This window comes from Anoplolepis gracilipes, chromosome 11 (genome assembly GCF_047496725.1).
Source record: "Anoplolepis gracilipes chromosome 11, ASM4749672v1, whole genome shotgun sequence".
NCBI lineage: Eukaryota > Metazoa > Arthropoda > Insecta > Hymenoptera > Formicidae > Anoplolepis > Anoplolepis gracilipes.
The window spans coordinates 933,177-952,082 of record NC_132980.1 but is presented as its reverse complement, the minus strand read 5'-3'; the positions used below and the strand labels follow the sequence as shown (position 1 = coordinate 952,082).

At 32.3% G+C, this 18,906-nt stretch overlaps 3 protein-coding genes across 8 annotated transcripts; 2 read left to right on the top strand and 1 right to left on the bottom strand.

Moving 5' to 3' along the window:
- Positions 1 to 1,830: 1,830 nt before the first annotated feature.
- Positions 1,831 to 9,229, top strand: Vav (Vav guanine nucleotide exchange factor). Of its 4 annotated transcripts, none has more exons than XM_072901935.1 (9): positions 1,831 to 2,389; positions 2,599 to 3,122; positions 3,233 to 3,301; positions 3,546 to 3,672; positions 4,884 to 5,246; positions 6,193 to 6,513; positions 6,614 to 7,018; positions 7,809 to 8,080; positions 8,261 to 9,229. In XM_072901935.1, exons 2-9 carry the CDS (start codon positions 2,716 to 2,718, stop codon positions 8,622 to 8,624), a joined length of 2,328 nt encoding a protein of 775 aa, XP_072758036.1. In that variant the 5' UTR covers positions 1,831 to 2,389; positions 2,599 to 2,715; the 3' UTR covers positions 8,625 to 9,229. The 4 variants fall into 4 exon arrangements, with proteins under 4 accessions (XP_072758036.1, XP_072758034.1, XP_072758035.1 ...); XM_072901933.1 differs by lacking the exon at positions 3,546 to 3,672 and adding an exon at positions 4,354 to 4,543 and having other exon boundaries at positions 1,832 to 2,389; XM_072901934.1 differs by lacking the exon at positions 3,546 to 3,672 and adding an exon at positions 4,354 to 4,543 and having other exon boundaries at positions 1,832 to 2,393.
- A 733-nt stretch (positions 9,230 to 9,962) lies between these two features.
- LOC140670979 (torsin-like protein) lies at positions 9,963 to 12,825 on the bottom strand. 2 transcript variants are annotated; one of them, XM_072901938.1, is made up of 4 exons: positions 12,413 to 12,824; positions 12,179 to 12,283; positions 11,548 to 11,813; positions 9,963 to 11,475 (listed from the first exon to the last, which is right to left on the bottom strand). In XM_072901938.1, exons 3-4 carry the CDS (start codon positions 11,800 to 11,802, stop codon positions 10,879 to 10,881), a joined length of 852 nt encoding a protein of 283 aa, XP_072758039.1. In that variant the 5' UTR covers positions 11,803 to 11,813; positions 12,179 to 12,283; positions 12,413 to 12,824; the 3' UTR covers positions 9,963 to 10,878. The 2 variants fall into 2 exon arrangements, with proteins under 2 accessions (XP_072758039.1, XP_072758038.1); XM_072901937.1 differs by having other exon boundaries at positions 12,179 to 12,825.
- Positions 12,826 to 15,421: 2,596 nt separating this feature from the next.
- Cyt-b5 (Cytochrome b5) lies at positions 15,422 to 17,641 on the top strand. Of its 2 annotated transcripts, none has more exons than XM_072901811.1 (4): positions 15,422 to 15,946; positions 16,172 to 16,300; positions 16,373 to 16,443; positions 17,168 to 17,641. In XM_072901811.1, exons 1-4 carry the CDS (start codon positions 15,785 to 15,787, stop codon positions 17,187 to 17,189), a joined length of 384 nt encoding a protein of 127 aa, XP_072757912.1. In that variant the 5' UTR covers positions 15,422 to 15,784; the 3' UTR covers positions 17,190 to 17,641. The 2 variants fall into 2 exon arrangements, with proteins under 2 accessions (XP_072757912.1, XP_072757911.1); XM_072901810.1 differs by having other exon boundaries at positions 15,434 to 15,946; positions 17,206 to 17,641.
- Positions 17,642 to 18,906: the final 1,265 nt, after the last annotated feature.

The window sequence follows — 18,906 nt, the reverse complement described above, 5'->3', positions numbered from 1 at the left end:
GCATAATGCGTTTGAAATAATTGTAGAGAAAGTAATTTTAGAATAATCCCATACACAGCACAGAAACATATTATATACACATTGCAACAATCTTTTACCGCAATATTGCAAATTTACTGCGAAATGTTGCTGCACCATTGCTGTGGGATTGCAGCAACATGTTAAAATGTCTGCTTTTAGGAAGATTGCAACGAAATATTATAGCAATATTGCAATGTTATAAATTTAATAATGTATTGTTACTGCAATCGTCGAATAATGTTGTGTATAAGAAGTATTTTTGTTCCTGATAGAGAAATATCAGAATATACACACAAAATATGAAAAAGTTGAGCTTAAGCAAATATTTGTAATAATTTTTTATCTAAAAAATATTATATATTATAAATTTACATATAATTATATATATATATATATATATATATATATATATAATTTATTATATATAAAGTAATATAATACTTCTTGGATAAATATTATATTGCAAACATTTTTCCAAAATATTTATGTTATGTTGCAACAATTGTGCTGGTATTTTGTGGATTATATCTCTGTAATGTCTTTGTATAATATATGTTTAATTGCAATTTGTAATATTGCAACGTTGCTGCAAAGTAATTGCAATGATCTGTGCTATATGGAACCTATTTATATAATTATTGAAAATAATATGCATCCGTCGTATTATTGATAATTCTTAAAAAAAAAAGTGAATCATCGATTCTGAAGAAATGAAAAAAAGAAAAATATATATATCGAGTAAAAGTACATACATTTACATTTTGTATTTATTACCAAATTTGTTTCGTAATTCTATTTACATCCATCTTTATGTGAGTAAGTTTATTTCCAGTGTAATATATTATTCTAAATTATTCTCCTTCATTTTAATTTATTATTTTTATTAAAGATAAAATGTCGCATACATATATATGTATTTTTGTCTTATTTTTCTCTCAACTCTGCATTCTTTTTTTTTTTTTAATCATTACAAAAATTATTTTATATAACAAATAAAAAAATGAATGGCGGCTGCTGCTACTAATTGTTTTAAACATAGCAGGAAATGGAATCGAGAAAATAGAATAATCAAGAGTCGACTATAGTGAGATAAAGAAAAAAACATCTATTCCAAAACGTTTCAGAATATACAGGGTGTCTAAAAAAGGTCGGAATCTTTGAATATTTTGAAAAATATAAATTCTATCAAAAAATGTATCAGACAAAATTTGTAAGGTTTAAAAAGGTCTATTTACTGAACCTATCAGGTTGACCTTAGATGGCGTCGCCAAGGTCAGACCAAGGTTATCTTGAATTTTTTAAATGGGACACCCTATATATTTTTGCATATTCTTGTAGCTTACCTCAAGAGCTTTCCAAAACACTATAATAAAATGTTTTTTCATTAAACACTATTCGAGTTATAAGGCTTCAAAGTTGCAATATTTTGACATAAAATACAAGATATCTCGTAAAATATTCATTTCTCGATTATCTTACCCTAATACTTTTATGCACAGATAATAAATAAGAGACAAATCAATTGGTGTAATTAAAACACATAATTATGTTAAAGTAAAAATGTGTAACTGCTAGTTGCAAATTCAGATTTTTTCTTAAAGATAACTATATGTTTTAATATATATATATATATATATATGTCAAAATGTCAAAAAATCTAAAAAAAAGTAATACTAAAAGCAATATTATAATTTTTATATTTACATAATTTACCTTTATATTTATATATTTATGTCATTATATTTATTCGTCTTTTCTTCAGGATCCGGGTGCTCGAGAGTTTGTAGCCGGTCCTGGAGAACAGTCGGGAGTCGGGAGCATTGGGATGGGAGCAAACGTATCGTCGGTTCGTTTCGTGCGATGATAGTATGGCGCTGGTAGATCGCGAGTTTCGAACTTGATGTGAAAATACGTCATAAAAATATCGCGCCGAGCATGAGCGAGCAAAGCTATTATGATATCATTTTGAACCGCGAATAACTATCGCGCAAGCCCCTTGTCTTTCCGTATTCTTCTTCGCAGACGTTTTCTCTCTTGATTACCAACCTGTACGTGTCCTGCGAGCGACAGAGAGGAGGATATGTAACGTGGTGTGAAAACGATGGCATCGTCTCGACGGAGCGAGTCCACGTCCACGAGTGCCGTTATGTCGTCGCTTTGACAATCAGCTGATCAGCGCGATGTCCCGACGCGGTTCTACCAGGATGGACGGAGAGACGGTGAAATTGTCGGATTCAGTGACTGATAAGAGTCGCGCGCACGATTTAATGTTGCGAGTTTAAAGCCTGCCCATACGAAGACTCTCCTTTTATCATGGGTGATACCGAGATTGTTATGATAAGAACAAACTGATTCATATTTTCTTAATGTTAGTATGTATTTTATTAATGTATCTAGTAATAACTTTTGCAATAGTACAACATGAATATAATTTAATATTTTTACAAACTTTTTAATTCTACCAGTTTTTAATTTCTTCCTTTTGATATAATAAATATAAGGTTTTTTTTTACACTTGCATATCTTTCTGTGTTACAATACTTACAATATTTACACATATATGGTTTATTTTTACAGGTAGTAGCATGATATGTATCTTAAGAAGCTTGTACATGATGCGCAAAGTATCTGCAAATTTATGAGCAAGAATCTTCTGCGTCTTTAATTATTGAACAATAAAGACAAAGCACAAGAATGAACAGGGCAGAAAGCGCAGATGCTGGCAAGGGTTGGCGCGAATGCGCCAGCTGGTTGACAAGATGTGGCGCGTTACGTGCAGATCACAAGGCCAATTGGCCACAAGCAACGGCATTTGACTTGGCTTACACGTTGCGAGACGGAGTCCTGCTTTGCAATTTACTGAACATTGTAGACCCTGTCTGCATAGACATGAAAGATGTGAATCAGAAGCCACAGATGGCACAGTTCCTGTGCTTGCGTAACATAAAAGTGTTCCTGTCAGCATGCTCGAATGTCTTCGGTCTCACTGAATCGGAACTCTTCGAACCATCTATGCTGTTTGACCTATCTAATTTCCATCGCGTCCTCTGCACGCTTTCTGCCTTATCCAACTGTCCACGATTCAGACGAAAGGGTATACTGTAAGCAGCTTATTATTTTCTACATATTTTGTCATGCAAAGATTTGAATTCTCATCATTGATATTATAGAATTAATGAAAAATAATAATAAGGAAATATTTTTTTCATAGTGGATTTTCTGTTGGTCATGGAAGATCGCAAGAAGACATTTATAAAGACTTGCAAAGTGCTGGTGTAGGGTAAGAATCTTTACATTATTAAGATATTATTTCAGTAACTTATACAATTACTTTAATAAGTGCATGCAGATAATTGATGAATATTAAAAAGGAAGAACTTCTGTTTTCTTTCATGAAATTATATGCAGACATTTATTTTTAAATACTGATTTATAAAAGATTAAAAAAAAAAACAATTATTCTATGTTGCTTTAAAAAAGGAAATAGAATGAGACTTTTTAGTAATTCTTATTAATTGATTTAGTGCCACGCCGGGATTAGTGGCGTTTACCATAAAAACTAAGGCTGTGGACGTAGATGAATCTCAGGTTTATCAGGAATTGCTCTGCTTCTCGAGCAATTCTCAGCGTGATTGGCCTTCCACGGAGAAGGTAGTTTCACGTCGTTTCACGGCTTTGCAATTTTAAAAACACTTTGCAAAAAAATATCAACCATCATTGTATTGTTGTATCAATTTTGTTTCGTAAATGCAGGCATAGACATCTTAATCTATAAATTATTCAAGGATTGAAACATATGCAAATACTATGATGTTATATGTTATAATTAAAACTTATCATTTACTTCCACATTCAACTCAAATTTATTTCAATTTCAATTTTTTTTAGTTATTATTTCTAATCTGTTTTTATAACATTATAAAATTTCAATTCATCATAATTATAAAAGTAAGCAATAATTACATTTTGTTTACGAAAGGAGTTTTTATTTTAAGGATATTAAACATTTTTTTATTATAATATTCTTTTTTACATGTTATGAAATGTAAGAAATTTGTTACATATAAAAATATATATATATATATTTGTAAAATTTTGATATACATATATATATATTCTGCATACAACATGAGAGATACAGTAATACGGTGAGACATTCTTATGCTGAAGTTGACACAGCGGCAGTATACATATCAATGCAGTTGACGTCTTATCATTAATAATAGATTTTATAATTATGCTATTTATAATTTGATTTCCGCCAGGAACTTAGCAACTTTCTGTATGCATGTATAGTGCATGGCTGCGTTTCTTTTTGTTTTTATGCTAAAGCCGCGAAGATGAGGGTCGCCGCAGAAGGTTTAGAAGACGGGAGGGTGACGAAACGGGTGGCGGGGGGGATAACGAGGACCCGGTCGGCGAGGAGGACGGATACGGAGCTTTTTGCAGTCATGCACAAAGCGAGGAAATCTACCAGGATCTTTGTAGCCTGCACTTACCACCTCCTCCGTCCGTTGCTCAGGTCATCATCTTCTCGCCGTTATTCTTATTCAGTTATCACATTTTTATATATATTTTACTGTCATATTCTAATTGTGAACTCTAGATATTTTTCAAGATATTTTCAAGATTTTTCCTTTTTTTGGCAATTATTTGAAAAATTTGAAAAAAAAAATTAGAAAAGAAAATCCTACATTAAGACATACAAAAAATGCATGAATATATTAAGTGTTAATGTCATATTTATGGACAATTAATTTTATTATCCTTCGTACGCGCTATACGCTTTACACTTTGCACAACTGTAAACTGTAGTTTACATAAAACTGACGCTTTTTATCAAGATAATCTTGGTATAATAGGGCGGTACCATTTCCGGAGGTGAGAAAAGGGATTACGTGATCCAAGAGCTAGTGGAGACCGAGCGAAATTATACGGAGGTTCTCAGTAGCTTACTCAGGCATTTCGCGCGCCCGCTATCATCATTACTCCGGCCCGAGGATTCTACGCGCATCTTCTTCGGTATCAAGGAACTCGCAGAGATTCACGTGGGCTTCCACAGTCAGCTACGCAAAGCGCGAAACGGCGCCGCGCTCGCCCAAGTTTTTCTAGATTGGCGAGAGAAGTTCCTCATTTACGGAGACTACTGCGCAAACCTTACCATTGCGCAAAATACTCTGCAAGAAATCTGTGCGCGTAATGAAGTTATCAATCAAGAAGTTATCGTAAGTTTTGCAATGCAACTCGTGGAGTCTTGAAACTTCAAGAGAGGAGATTGAAAATTTTATACATTTTACTTAATGTTAGATCTATATTTTAACTCTGTCATCATACGATATTTATATTACAATACATATTCATAAATATTTTTATTATTTATTTTTTTGAAGTATTATATAAATATTTTATACATGTTTTTGTTTTCATTTAGAAAAACAATTATAAAAACTCTATTCAATATTAAATATGTAGAAAATATTGTTACAAATATTATTGTTTTAATTATCATAAATGTTATATAAAATGTTTAGTCTACATTTTAACAATATGTCCAATACAGTTTTTATGATTTTTTTTCTCTAAATATAAATAAAAATTTGCATAAAATATTTATATATTTCAAAAAAAAAATAAAAATATTTATGAATATGTATTGTAATATAAATATCGTATTATGTGTTGTCTGGAAGTGTATTTTTAAGAGTCTTTTGCAGAAGAAAGACCACAATTTAATGAAATTTATTTGATATCTAAAAATATAAATATAATTCAAAATATAATCTTGAAATAGATTGCTATCATGTATAGTGTTTCACATAAAATATTACAAAGTGTTTTCTCCGAAACTTTACGTACAAAAAAAATGTTTTAAATAGAATTTATAGGATTTATAAAGGTCAAGCTAATTTCTTTTTTTAATGGAACTATCCTATTTTTTACGAATTGATTCCTGGAAATATTTGACATTAAAAGTTATAAGAATAAAATGAAGTAATTTACGAAATATTCATAATTTATGTAAAACTATGTTATAAATTAAAATATAAATACTTGTAATATTATACGTGAAACACTGTATGAAATCAGTAATTAATGTAAAAATAATTAATGATGCAGTAATTAATGATATATATGTGACGCAGATTATTTTAACATTGACATTTATTACAGAGGTGTCAACAAGAAGCTAACAATGGTAAATTCAAGCTGCGTGATATATTGTCTGTGCCGATGCAAAGGGTGCTCAAGTACCACTTGCTGTTGGACAAGCTAGTGGAAGAGACCCCGCGCGAATGGATTGAAGATTGCCGTGCGTTGACGAAGGCGAGGGAAGTAATGGTCGATGTCGCTCAGTATATAAACGAGGTAAAACGCGATTCCGATACCCTGGATATCATTAAGGATATTCAAGCCTCGATAATCGATTGGGATGTACCCGAGGACACACAGCTGAAGGATTTCGGCCGATTACTTCGTGACGGCGAGCTGAAGGTTTGCTCAATGTTTTTTTACTGATTTAGAATCAAAGCGTAAACACTTTAATCTGTTGCTCGAATTTAAAATTAGACTCGTTAATTTAATTCTTTTGCAGGTGAAGGCTCATGGCGACCAGCGGATAAAGGCTCGTTATGCGTTTGTGTTCGAGCAAGTGGTATTGATTTGCAAAGCGGGTCGAGGAGACCAATATTGTTACCGGGAAACTCTACGGTTAGACGATTATAGATTGGAAGATCACATAGGACGGAGAACGTTGGGCAGAGATTCGCGTTGGTCCTATCAGTGGTTACTTGTACATAAACAGGCGTACACGGCGTACACATTATACGCAAGAACGGAGGAGCAGAAGCAGATGTGGATAAAGGCGCTGCAAGACGCGATGGACAATGTCAATCCCGCGGCCTGTCGCAATACCAATCACAAGTTCAAGTTGACGACGTTCGATGCTCCTAGGAGCTGTCAACGGTGCGGGAAGTTTCTGAAGGGCCGCATATTCCAAGTAAATGATCAATCGGCTAATGAGACACATTTAACCCTTCTACGGTTTAATGTTACCCCGAGTCAGACTCGGGGTAACATTTTCTTTCATAACTTAAGAACCAAACATCGTAGGAACATGAACCAAGGTGCAAATTAAAGCTAAAGAATTGTACTTTTCAGTAATTAGTTATACTAATGATAAAAATTACTATTTGCAAAATTGTGCTCATCTAAAAATTGTGAAAAAATATGAATTTTTGAAAGATACAAAAAAATGTAAAAAAGCAGTTATTAGTTACATATATTAACTAAGAATGATATTTTGGAAGTTTTTGAGCATCTAATTTTAAATTTGTGGCAAAATTTGTTGCTGCAAAATTTAAAATGGCGTAGCGATAAATAAAATTTAACAAGTAATTATAAATTAAAATAAATTATAATTATTATAGTTTATAGTGAAAACATATTTCTATTAAACATTCTCAAAAATTTATAGAAACCTACAGAAACTGAGTTTCACGCAAATAGACACGTATTTTAAGATTTATTACTTTTAAATCCGCCATTTTGAATTTTTGTAATTTTGATCACAAATTTGAAATTAGCACCATCAAAACCTATTATAAAACCTAAGAGTAAATATTTTTCTTCGCAGGAAAAATTTAACCATTTTGATACGATTTCTGTCATTAAATAGAGCCGCAAGAGGGTTAACTGTTCGCTTACATATTATTATTATTAAAAGTTGAATTAATAAAAAAAAACACGTGTCTCTTGCATACTTTTAATGCAGCAACATTATTATACAGGGTTACAAATGCGAGATATGTCGTCTAGCTGTGCACAAGCAATGCATCGCACATTCCGGTCGCTGTGTGCCCACGGCACCGCTATTGACACCGCCTCCGCCACTACCCTGTGAACGCGCGCTTGCCGTGAAGCTGTGGTTCGTCGGGGAGATGGGTAGAGACGCGGCTTCCAACAAACTAGAATGTCGCGAAGATGGCACGTACATGTTGCGTGTCCGTCCAGCTGGACAGCCGCGTCTCAAGCACGAAACCAATTACGCGCTCAGTATCAAGTAAGCTTGTAAATTTATACACAATATTTTTTACTCGAAAAACAATACCAGGCTTTTTGTTTTTATATTATCTGACTAAAAAAATATTTGGATCAAGTGTATTTATTTTTTTTTATTGGTTAAATTTTTCTGAATATTTTCCCTTGTATCTATATATATTTTAATGCTCGAATATTTCAGAGCGGAAGGAGCGGTGAAACATATTCGAGTGTTCAAACGTGATGTAGACGGTGCGGATCTATATTATCTCAGCGAGTCTCGATTTTTCAAGAGCGTCGTCGAGTTGGTCGAATATTATGAACGGGCGTCGTTATCGGAAAATTTTGAAAAGCTGGACCAGCGTCTACTATGGCCGTACCGGCTAGTGGTGGCTATAGCACTATTTGACTATCAGGGCTGCGAACGCAATCAGCTGAGCTTGCGACGGGGTGAGCGCGTCGTGGTACTGAGCAAAGAAGGCGATGCCAAAGGATGGTGGAAGGGTAAAATAGGTGATCAAGTAGGATTCTTTCCAAAAGAATATGTGGAAGAGAAGAACTATTAAAATCAAATTATTTAGATCATTGCATATATATCTTAAATTTTTTAAATTTTAAGCTGCCTTCTGATAAATTTTAAAAAATTTTAAGATGTTTTTTGATAATTGATTATTGTATATCTTGTGTTTAAATATCTATAATTCTTATATTTGAATTAAGAATGATTGAATTATTCCGCATGCTGATTTATGGTTTCTAAATTGCTCGTTTTTAGACCTTAAATCTTTTTTGTTTTTTATAAAATTTATAGTACCTGTTGAAATATGCGTGTGCTTTCATATATATATTTATATATATATATATATATATATATATATATATATATATATATATGAAAGCACACGCATATTATATATATATATATAATATGAAAAGAAATATAAAAAGAAATTAATTATTAACACACATGTGGGGCATGAAACTGAGAAGACATTCTCAACGTTTTTAAATTTTACTGCCTATAAATTTTTTTTATGTTTTGCATGGAAAGTCATGCAAATAATAACTTCTGAGAAACATAATCGATTTCCTCTATCGTACATATCTTGTTTTTTTTTCACAGATCTGAAAAAATGAATATAAAACCGATATTTTATACGCCGATATTATATACAATGATCTAATCCAATTATAAAAATATATTCATTAATTTCTGGATGATCAATAAACGCGATACATCATGGTAATCACTTCTGATGCAATCATGGTAATTCTATTAACGTATACCTCAATAGGAAAAAAATAAGAGGAATGGAATTAATCGCGAAGCACTTTTGCATTGTGTAAGAAAAAAAAGAGAAAATCTAAATAAACCTATAACTCTCGTGCATCGCACGCACATATATTTCAATGTTACTTGTTCTCTTAGATTTTACGAGGTCCGAATGCATCACACACTGTTATACTGTTGTAATGCATACTTGGCGCTACGCTTAGATAAATATTCTTAGCCACATGTATAGAGTTATAAAGATGACAATTATTTTTTACTGCGACACAGCATATATGGTTATCGGTTAGGAAGCGATACACATCATAAAGACTAAAGTTGTTTGTCCGAAAATGCCTTTAGAAAATATATTGTGCATATACTATACACACAGGATATTTCTAAAAAAATGGGAATTAAACTGTCTTTTTAAGGAATCTCGAATCAAATTTTTCTTAAAAAGAAAATTTAAAAAAAATTACACCAAAGAATTAAAATGAAAATTTTTATGCCATAATTCTGCACTTCAAGTTGGTTAATAACAAGATTCCCATTTTTTTATAAACGTACTTTTTATATAGTGGCCTATATGTTGCTGACAACTTTGTTCTTTATGATCAAATTTTAGAGTCAATTGCTAGATGTTAAACTCTGTATATATACCATAATGCTTTATGTACATGTACAATTAATAAGATATTTCTAGTTACATTTAAATTGCGAACAAATGCGTATATAAATTATATACAGGATGTTCGGTAATTGGAGAGACAATTTCTCATTATGAAATCGGCTCGTTATATTCATAATATATATTTTTTTATAAATTACATTCGTTTCATACATATATATATATATATGATTATAGCCATTCGTTTTGCAAACATTTAATTTTATAACTCTTGACAAGTTTCCAATTATTTGTTAACTTTCATAATTTTGTATGTTTGAAAAGAGCAATATATACTACAGAATATCTTATAATATTATTTAATAACAGCACATAATAATAATAATAATATTGATAAAATTGTGTTCGGATTGTCACTTGGAGCCATATTCAGCTGGAAGCTCAAAAAAGAAAGCTAAAAATCTTTTATTTCAACTTATTGCAAGCTCAATTATGGTGCCAATCAAAATTCTATTCACAGAAAATAGTAATAATATTTAGACTTAAAGCTGCAGAAAAGATATCAAATATTATTTAATAGCCTATAATTTTTGCATGTCAAAACGTATTGTTGCTCCAAGTAATTGATCAATCAATTAATTAGTTATAGAAACTTAATTCGATAAAATTAAGAAGTTATTCTCTTTCCGCACAGTTACTGGTTATCGAACAACTTCTATATACACAAATATATATATAAATTCTAAGTACGAGAAATTAATTTTACTATTTTTTTAATTGTTAGACATATTTTTCTGAGTGTGCCAATAAGAAATTCTATCAATAAAAAATCTTATCGAGATGTTATATAAATGCTTACATGATAGTTTTTCATCAATTTCATTTTTATTAATAATATTTTGTATATTTCAGGATTATCTTAATTATTAATTCGGTGTTCTAATTGTTTACGATAAACAATAGAAGCAACCTTTTGTTCTATTCTCTTACAGCCAGCCATTGAATATAAATTATATGGTTCAGGACCAAAAGTCAAGTGTGACAGTGCCTCCTCTATCATATCCTCTTTTGGAGTGACGCTTCGCTCGGAGAAGGCCCTCGCCAAACACTTTCTAACATGCACCTCTTCTAGAGGCAGGAAAGGCACATAATGATCGATCACGCTGGTCAGAATAGTGTCACTCTGATGGAAACCACCTTTTTCGCTGAACGCGCCATCGGCTATCAATTTCTCAAAATCTTGCAACCGAGTATCCTCCCGTTTCTTGCCCTTTTCCCATAGACCCGCGAGATGCTGTACTATTTGAGTACTGCCAGTATTTGAGAGGAATATAAAAATGGCCTTGTTTTGATATACAGATTTGCTGTGCTTGGAGGACTTGTGGAAGGTGTTGTAGTCGAGGAAGGGAACCAGTACGTTTAACAGACCTTCCGGCATTTTGTCCACTTCGTCGAACACGAATAACGATCTCTCGCATTGTTTTAGAGCATCAGAAACAATTTTTTGCAGCTCTTCCTATGGAAAAAGAATTTACGTTTATTAACTTATTTTTAACTTTATTATAATGAACTTTATACTTGAGCATACCTTATATTCGTCTACTTTTTGTTGCAAAGGAAAATCGATGCGGCCATTGAAAAAATGATAATATTGACTCTCGACACCTTTCTTATATAAAGCCTTTGCAATCATTTGCGTTACATAGTTCTTGCCAGTTCCTGGTGTGCCATGAAAACTCATAACCAGTGCTTTGGGCGAATTTGCATTCTGTAAATGTCCTCGCAGTGCATTTATGATTGTGTCTTGAGCGATTTGTTGCCCGTACAACTTGGCAGTGAACATATATTCCAATCCTAATAATTTAAAATAATTAAATTATTAATAATTTTTTGTTTGCATTTGTAGAAAATAAATAGTATAGAGTTACAATTATAAGTAATTAAAAAAAAATGTTAGATCTTAAAAATACATAATACAGATTAGGTATAAATTTTTATTTAAAAAATATGGAAAGAAGTACTCTCCTTAATCTCATTAAAATTATAAAATTTATTTTTATTTGAAAAAGATAAGAAAGGTAATGAAAACAAAAGGAATTTTTTTTTTAATATATATAAATGAAAATATATTAACTTATTAAAACATATGTATTAATATCTATGAATAGAAAGTAATAAAATTTTCTCAACGTTTAATTACAGCGAGATTTTGTACTTACTGTCTAAATCAGAAAGAATATATTCATCTGCACAGCATTCCCAATATTTGCATTTGTAATTTTCATAGCCAAAATAACCGCCTAATAATGTGCCACCGATCGAGCCTATTACACCGAGTGTAAGGAGTTCGCATCGTGTTGATACAACAATCGCGAGGATAAATAAAGGTATAAAAAGAAAACAGGCGAAATTCATATTTTAATTGCCAACTATCTCATCGCTCACGCTTATACCTCGTCAGTTGTCAGCTCATATGATGGATCTTCGTTGGCATTCCAAACATTCCAAACTCCAAATTTCCACACTGCGTCTGACAAGCGGCTGGTTTTCACATTTATAAAAGTTTCTTTCTTTCTTTCTTTAGGTTTAAGTAGCCACGTCCTTCCTAGGGTGTAATCCGGCCATCAACTTTATAAAAGTTTGGATTTATTTGGTTCTAAAACGAGCAAATCATTGCCCGAGTAGGTATGTATCACGACAAAAAATTGGAATGTAGAACTAGAAGTTTAGAATTGAGCGAAATTTCAGACAAAAGTTTGTCAGAAATCGGTTTGCAATTGAAAATTGGGTTATATTCGAAAATTGTATTTTATAAAGCAGCTATTGTAGTTTCGTCTCAGACTTTTCATAAGTGAAATAGTTCAATTTTTTATTTAATAAATATTATAAAATATATACATAACTGCATATTCTATCATAAATATGATTTAGCGGCGAATTGTAAATAATTCTTTTTATATCTTTATCTAATTTGCGCATCCTGTTTCTCTCTCTCTCTCTCTCTTTCTCTCTAAGGCCTCATTTCTACAGATGTTACACATTTGTCGTACATACGACAATGAATCCCAAATTGATTGGCCATTGCTACAAGAAACTAGAAATTCCCTATCCGATAGCCAATCGATACCTCTGACAACTCGTGGTACAAATTAAAATTTCTATCTCATGTACACAGGTCTTAAACCGTGATTGTGTCGTTCTCAGCATAAAATTCGATGTCCTTAAGAAACAATCGCTTGAAATAGTAGAAAAAGTTTCACGAAGGTTTTTCTCACAGACTTACCGAATCACCTGTTAAATTTCGATATTAGAATATCTCCACAATGACAGAAAATCCTCGTAGTTCTGCGCGCAACATCGACATTGAATTTAATTGGGTGGTGACGAGGATTTTCTGTCATTGCGGAGATATTCTGATATCGAAATTTATTAACCGCACATGAAGGAGATAAATTTATACAATTATTTTAATAACAATAAAAATTACTACATAACAATAACTTAACAATAAATTAAATATATAATTTATCAATATTTCAATGTCGATAATTAAATTTAGTGCGGTGGCACTTTTAATATGCGACGTGCCTGAGCGCGTGAAGTTTTGTCATGTTAATTGGTCAACTTTAAACTTTTACCATTTGAAAACTATTGTAGCCTCGACATTTTAGTATTAGGATTTTCGTCTCTAAATGACCTCAGGAATCCACCATTAACAGGTGATTCGGTAAGTTTGGGACACCCTGTATAATACTAGACTGCTAACTCCTTATGTATAAGACAGCTCTAATTTTATATACGAACAAGTATATATGATATCCCTTTTTGCGCACACACTGTAAAAGCGCGTGTTGCACGCATGAGGAGGGTCCCGTTAGCACACATCCCGATAGCACACCTAACCATACATATTGACCGATGCCTAGGGTAACCAGTACGGTTAGCCAATTAGAAGGTTCTAATGTTCATTGGCCAATTAGCATTGTGCGCTATTGAATCCCGTCCCGCGCATGTATGTACATACATACTAAGTATGATAGACCAGATTAATATAAATAAACATAAGCTTATATAAAAGACATAAAATAACTGCACATTTGTATCCCATAATTTAATATTTATATTTCTTACTTTTTTTACTAACACGACATGTGTTCTGACAAGAATTAAAGACCGAAAACAGGTTAGAAGTACAGTCGGACTTCTTTTCCTACGACATTTTCAGGAATCTTCCCCTTAAACCTCTGATCCTATGACAAAAATTTGAGAGTGGTGATATAATTCCCCTTTTGCGGTTGTAGCATGAGAGGATTTTTTGTCATAGGATAAAGGCCGCCACACACACTTTTACATAACGCATAATGCACATACATAAGGAAACTGATTGGTCTATAAACACATGCATAAGGAATTCAACCAATCGAATTCCTTATGTATATGCATTATGCGTTATGTAAAAGTGTGTGCGGCGGCCTTAAGAAGTTTCGTAGCATAAGAGGTCCGACTGTGTACATGTACTGATCGTCAGCGCATACGCAGAAAGGGTCACCTTAGAACGCGTTCGGGGAGACGCTATTAGCGCTAACAGCGTTGTTCTATCTTTGTTCAACTTTTAATGAGTAACAAAGACAGAACGACACTGTTAGCACTAATAGTATCTCCCCAAACGCGTCCTTAGTACATAAAATTTGAGGACACTTTATATAAACAAAATCTAGGGAGTTAGTCAAAGAGTAAAAAGCAACAGGAGGGGGAACATATGGCTTGAGCTAAACAGACGGAAATGCCTTATACCAGCATAAAAGTGAATACCAGGTCGCATTCGGGGAGACACTATTAGCGCTAACAGTGTCATTCTATCTTTGTTACTCATTAAAAGTTGAACAAAGATAGAATAACGCTGTTGGCGCTAATAGCGTCTCCCCGAACGCAGCCTATAAATGACTGCTTATGGGCGCCAAAATTGAATGGCTTTTCGGAGATGCTGGAAGAACAAAGTTTTAAATATGGAATATATTTAATATTTTTAATAAAATTAACTCAATAAGATTAAATTAAAATATATAATTTTAATATGCAACAAATAAAATAATATATATTAATAATATTGAAATTTTAACACATTATTTACTGTCCTTTAAATAGTATATCTAAATAAAACATAACCTTCAAAACATTAAATTTTTGTTATTATATTGATAATAATTATTAACTGATAAAATGTTATCCCATAATTTCGCGCTGTTGTTGTTATGCCACAGGCCTGACAATGCACCATAATTTTATTTCATTATTTTTTTTGAGAATTAATAATTGTGCAAAATAATACGCGCATGTGTCTCTCTGACAACAGCAGCAGACGATGCTAATAAGCGTCAAAAAAGTGGACACTCAAGATGGCGGCTTCCGTCAGCGATTGGCTAGCCCTCACCACCGATACATTCCCTCCTGTTTCTTTTTACTTTTTGGAGTTAGCAGTCTAGTGTTATATAGAAGTCTGTGTCTGTGATTTTTCTATTCATTCTTCTCAGAACCCGGAATTCGGAATGATCAGCACAAATACAATAACCGATGCGAAATTATCAGTTGCCCATCAAGAACATTCGGGGTGACAAAGTCCATCATTCTATTCACGGAGTAACATTTGCTCTCGTATCTCAATAGCCTAGGTATATATCCATTTAAGCGTTGACAGAAAATTGTACAGAATTGACAAAGGTGCTGAGTCAGTCGCCTTGTGAGTATCAAGGAGAAGCGTGACAACGATCGTGAATTTCTTCAACGAGACAAAATTCAGAGGTTTGGACTGATTAAAAATCTACGAAATGGCAACTAAAGACGTTAAGGATACTTCTACGGACGATACTTCTGTCCCTTCTTCGACCAAATTCTTCACCCGGGCGGAAGTAGCAAAGCATACCGAACCCACGGATACGTGGATCATCATTCATAATAACGTGTACAATGTTACTCCCTTCCTTAATGAGGTTATAATTTTTTTTTCTCTTGCAAACTAGACTATATTATATCGTAATTATTCTTATCAGAGTTTAGTATTTTAAATACAGTAGAGATGCTGATTTGTATTTTTCATTCAAATTTAATTTGTTGAAAATCTAATTCTTGGTACGATACAAATATGGTTTGGTATATATTTATTACTTTTATTATAATTAATTTCATATATTTAAATTATTTTTATTAATATATAGCATCCTGGAGGCGAAGAAGTACTCTTGGAACAAGCTGGAGAGGATGCCTCTGAGCCATTTGAAGATATTGGGCATTCGACTGATGCAAGACAAATGATGGAATCATATAAAATTGGAGAATTGATAGAAGTGAGAATAAATTTAATGTTATTATTTTTCTTTTCCATTCTTATTATAAAATATTATTTTAATATATTTTAGGAAGAAAGGAAAGATGATAGTAAAAAGAAAGAGAGAAATTGGTCTGAAGCTAACGATGAAGATAACTCTAGGTATGATCTCTTTTTCATTTATATATCATGCAAATTTTACTCTATGACTTTTAATACTAACAAAACGTTTCAATTTTTCTAGATAACCATATTTTCTATAGTCAAAATTCTAAGATTAAAAATAAATTTTTGTTTTCTCGCTCTTTCTTCTTTCCAAGTGAACTTTTCCTTTAAACTCTCTAAGTGAACTCTCTATCCTATTTAATTTTCTTTTATTTTAATTTTTTTTACAGATGATATGAACAAAAACTTGTTAAAAGAAAATTATAAGTAATATTTTATTGAATTTAATTTAAATTTGGACACTATTTTCATTTTGCAGGAATGTGATAATTATTACAATTGACAATTTTGAATTTTTTTCTTGTTAAGAAATTATTCAAGTTTTGAATTTAATTGTGTGATATTAAAATGACAAAAACTATAAATAAACTGATATTTGTTTTATTGCATTGTAATAAAAATGTATGGAAATAATTTTATCAGTGCTAATGCTTTTGTAATGTTTAGAAGTATATGCTTTGCTTTTTATAATTACTGTAAGGCATTTTTTTAGTATTATTTTTTCTTATTTTTAAACAATTTAATTTTTTATCGTCTACAAAATAGCTCACTTTTCTTTGATAATTTGCATACCTGTAAATATAATTAACACCAAGTGTTCATATCATCTAAATTTGAAGAGAGAAAATTTCTTTTTTCAAGTATTATCATGTGTAAATAGTCGATGCTGCATCGTGATGTGATGATTGGCAATTGCAGTTCTTGGCGGTCCTGGTTGATTCCCATCGCTCTTGGAGTACTCGCGACTCTCGTCTATCGCTATTTTATCAGCACACATTAAGGCGTTCCAACCTGGGTCCTTTTCGTCATGTTATTCACTTGTTAATACATAAGTATATTGATCAAATGGGTCATATGTTGTATGAATTGTACATTTTATCCGAATATATGTCGCTCACTTATAATTGTTTTCTATGAACCAAATAGCATTTACTGGCCTAGCAGTTGAAACAAAGAGAGAGAAAGGGACAGAGAGCGAAAAAAAGAAATTGATCAACGATGTATTATATTATAATATACAAATAACGCGCATTTATATATTTATATGTATACGTTTGTATACACATACTGGTATATATATGCATATGTAATATGTAGCGTTCGTACGCAACATTTCCTGCAAATTGACGAAATATACTAATTTAATTCCTTAGAAAGAAGGACCAAAAAAAAAAGAAGTAAATTCCATCTGTCCTTAAATCCTTGAGCGGTAAAATGGTACAGGCGTATAACACGAGAGACTAAAAATTGTGCACAAAAGTGATGATTCGATTACCAATCAAACCGTGTACAAAATATTCACGATTGCTCTAAAATCACTATACATCTTGCAGTAGATTTTAATCGAGAAGATTGCGCCGATTGCCAGTAAAAGGAACAAGTAACGTTTGAAAAATAATATTTTTATATAATAAGCATATACATGCGATACATTATATAATCACCTTTACTTATTTTTCTGTCAATTTATGTACCAATAAAACTTTATGAATCTTGACTCGTAGTAGTATAATATCGCGTGCAAGTTGTCATGTAAATAAAAAATCATATGTAATATAACTATATGATAACGAGTAGCAAGTATGGAAACTCTGAAAAATCTCGAAAAATATAAGTTTTACAGAAAAATGTTTCAGACAAAAATTGTCTGATTTCGAGAGAGACATAAGATGATATTGGTTTGACCTTGAATAATTGCTTGAAGGTTACGTGAAGGTCATCTTCAATTTTTTGGAAAAGGAAAACTCTATTTTTAATTGCATTTTCTTGTAGCTTACCTCGAGTGCTTTCCAAAACACTATAATAAAGTTGTTTTTAATTAAGAATTTCCTGAGATATTTTAAAGTTTGTCATCATATTTTTTAATATGAAAAAATGAATAGATCTTGCCTTAGATGGCCAGATGCTTCCTCGATCTTGCTTTAGATTCTTTTTCTGTAAAACTTATATTTTTCGAGATTTTTCAGGGTTTCTATACTTTTTCCACACCCTGTATGAAGAGAATTTTTAACAATATTTAATAATTTCCACGCAAATAAATTTACATGAAATCTTACGCTAAAAACATACACTTTTTTGAGCCAGAAAATTCAAACATACATATATATTGTATATATAAAATTCATATTGAACTCAAACATGTGTAGGAATCCAAGGAAACGCGCAGCAGGATTAAAATGAAGCAACTGGGACGCTACGAGACGCGTGTCATCGACATCCCATCGTAAGTGCGTACCGGTCCAGCGTCCAGCCAGCCTGCTCCTGCATGCAGGAGGCACGTGATAACCGATGGAGGCTTCATATTGGAGTAAGGATTCGCGGTGGCGTCGCCCCGTCGTCGATATCGAGCGAGCGCTCCGACGCGCGCGTCGCGTCGCGCCGATCCTCCACCCCGCATTC

Coding starts and splice junctions, on each gene's coding strand:
- Vav (XM_072901933.1), top strand. CDS start 2,716: ATGAACAGGGCAGAAAGCGCAGATGCTGGCAAGGGTTGGCGCGAATGC. Junction 5,247..6,192: donor TTATCAATCAAGAAGTTATC/GTAAGTTTTGCA, acceptor CATTTATTACAG/AGGTGTCAACAAGAAGCTAA. Junction 8,081..8,260: donor AATTACGCGCTCAGTATCAA/GTAAGCTTGTAA, acceptor CGAATATTTCAG/AGCGGAAGGAGCGGTGAAAC.
- LOC140670979 (XM_072901937.1), bottom strand. CDS start 12,374: ATGAATTTCGCCTGTTTTCTTTTTATACCTTTATTTATCCTCGCGATT. Junction 11,814..12,178: donor TATTCTTTCTGATTTAGACA/GTAAGTACAAAA, acceptor TTAAATTATTAG/GATTGGAATATATGTTCACT. Junction 11,476..11,547: donor AAAAAGTAGACGAATATAAG/GTATGCTCAAGT, acceptor CTTTTTCCATAG/GAAGAGCTGCAAAAAATTGT.
- Cyt-b5 (XM_072901810.1), top strand. CDS start 15,785: ATGGCAACTAAAGACGTTAAGGATACTTCTACGGACGATACTTCTGTC. Junction 15,947..16,171: donor TTACTCCCTTCCTTAATGAG/GTTATAATTTTT, acceptor ATTAATATATAG/CATCCTGGAGGCGAAGAAGT. Junction 16,444..17,205: donor AACGATGAAGATAACTCTAG/GTATGATCTCTT, acceptor TGGCAATTGCAG/TTCTTGGCGGTCCTGGTTGA.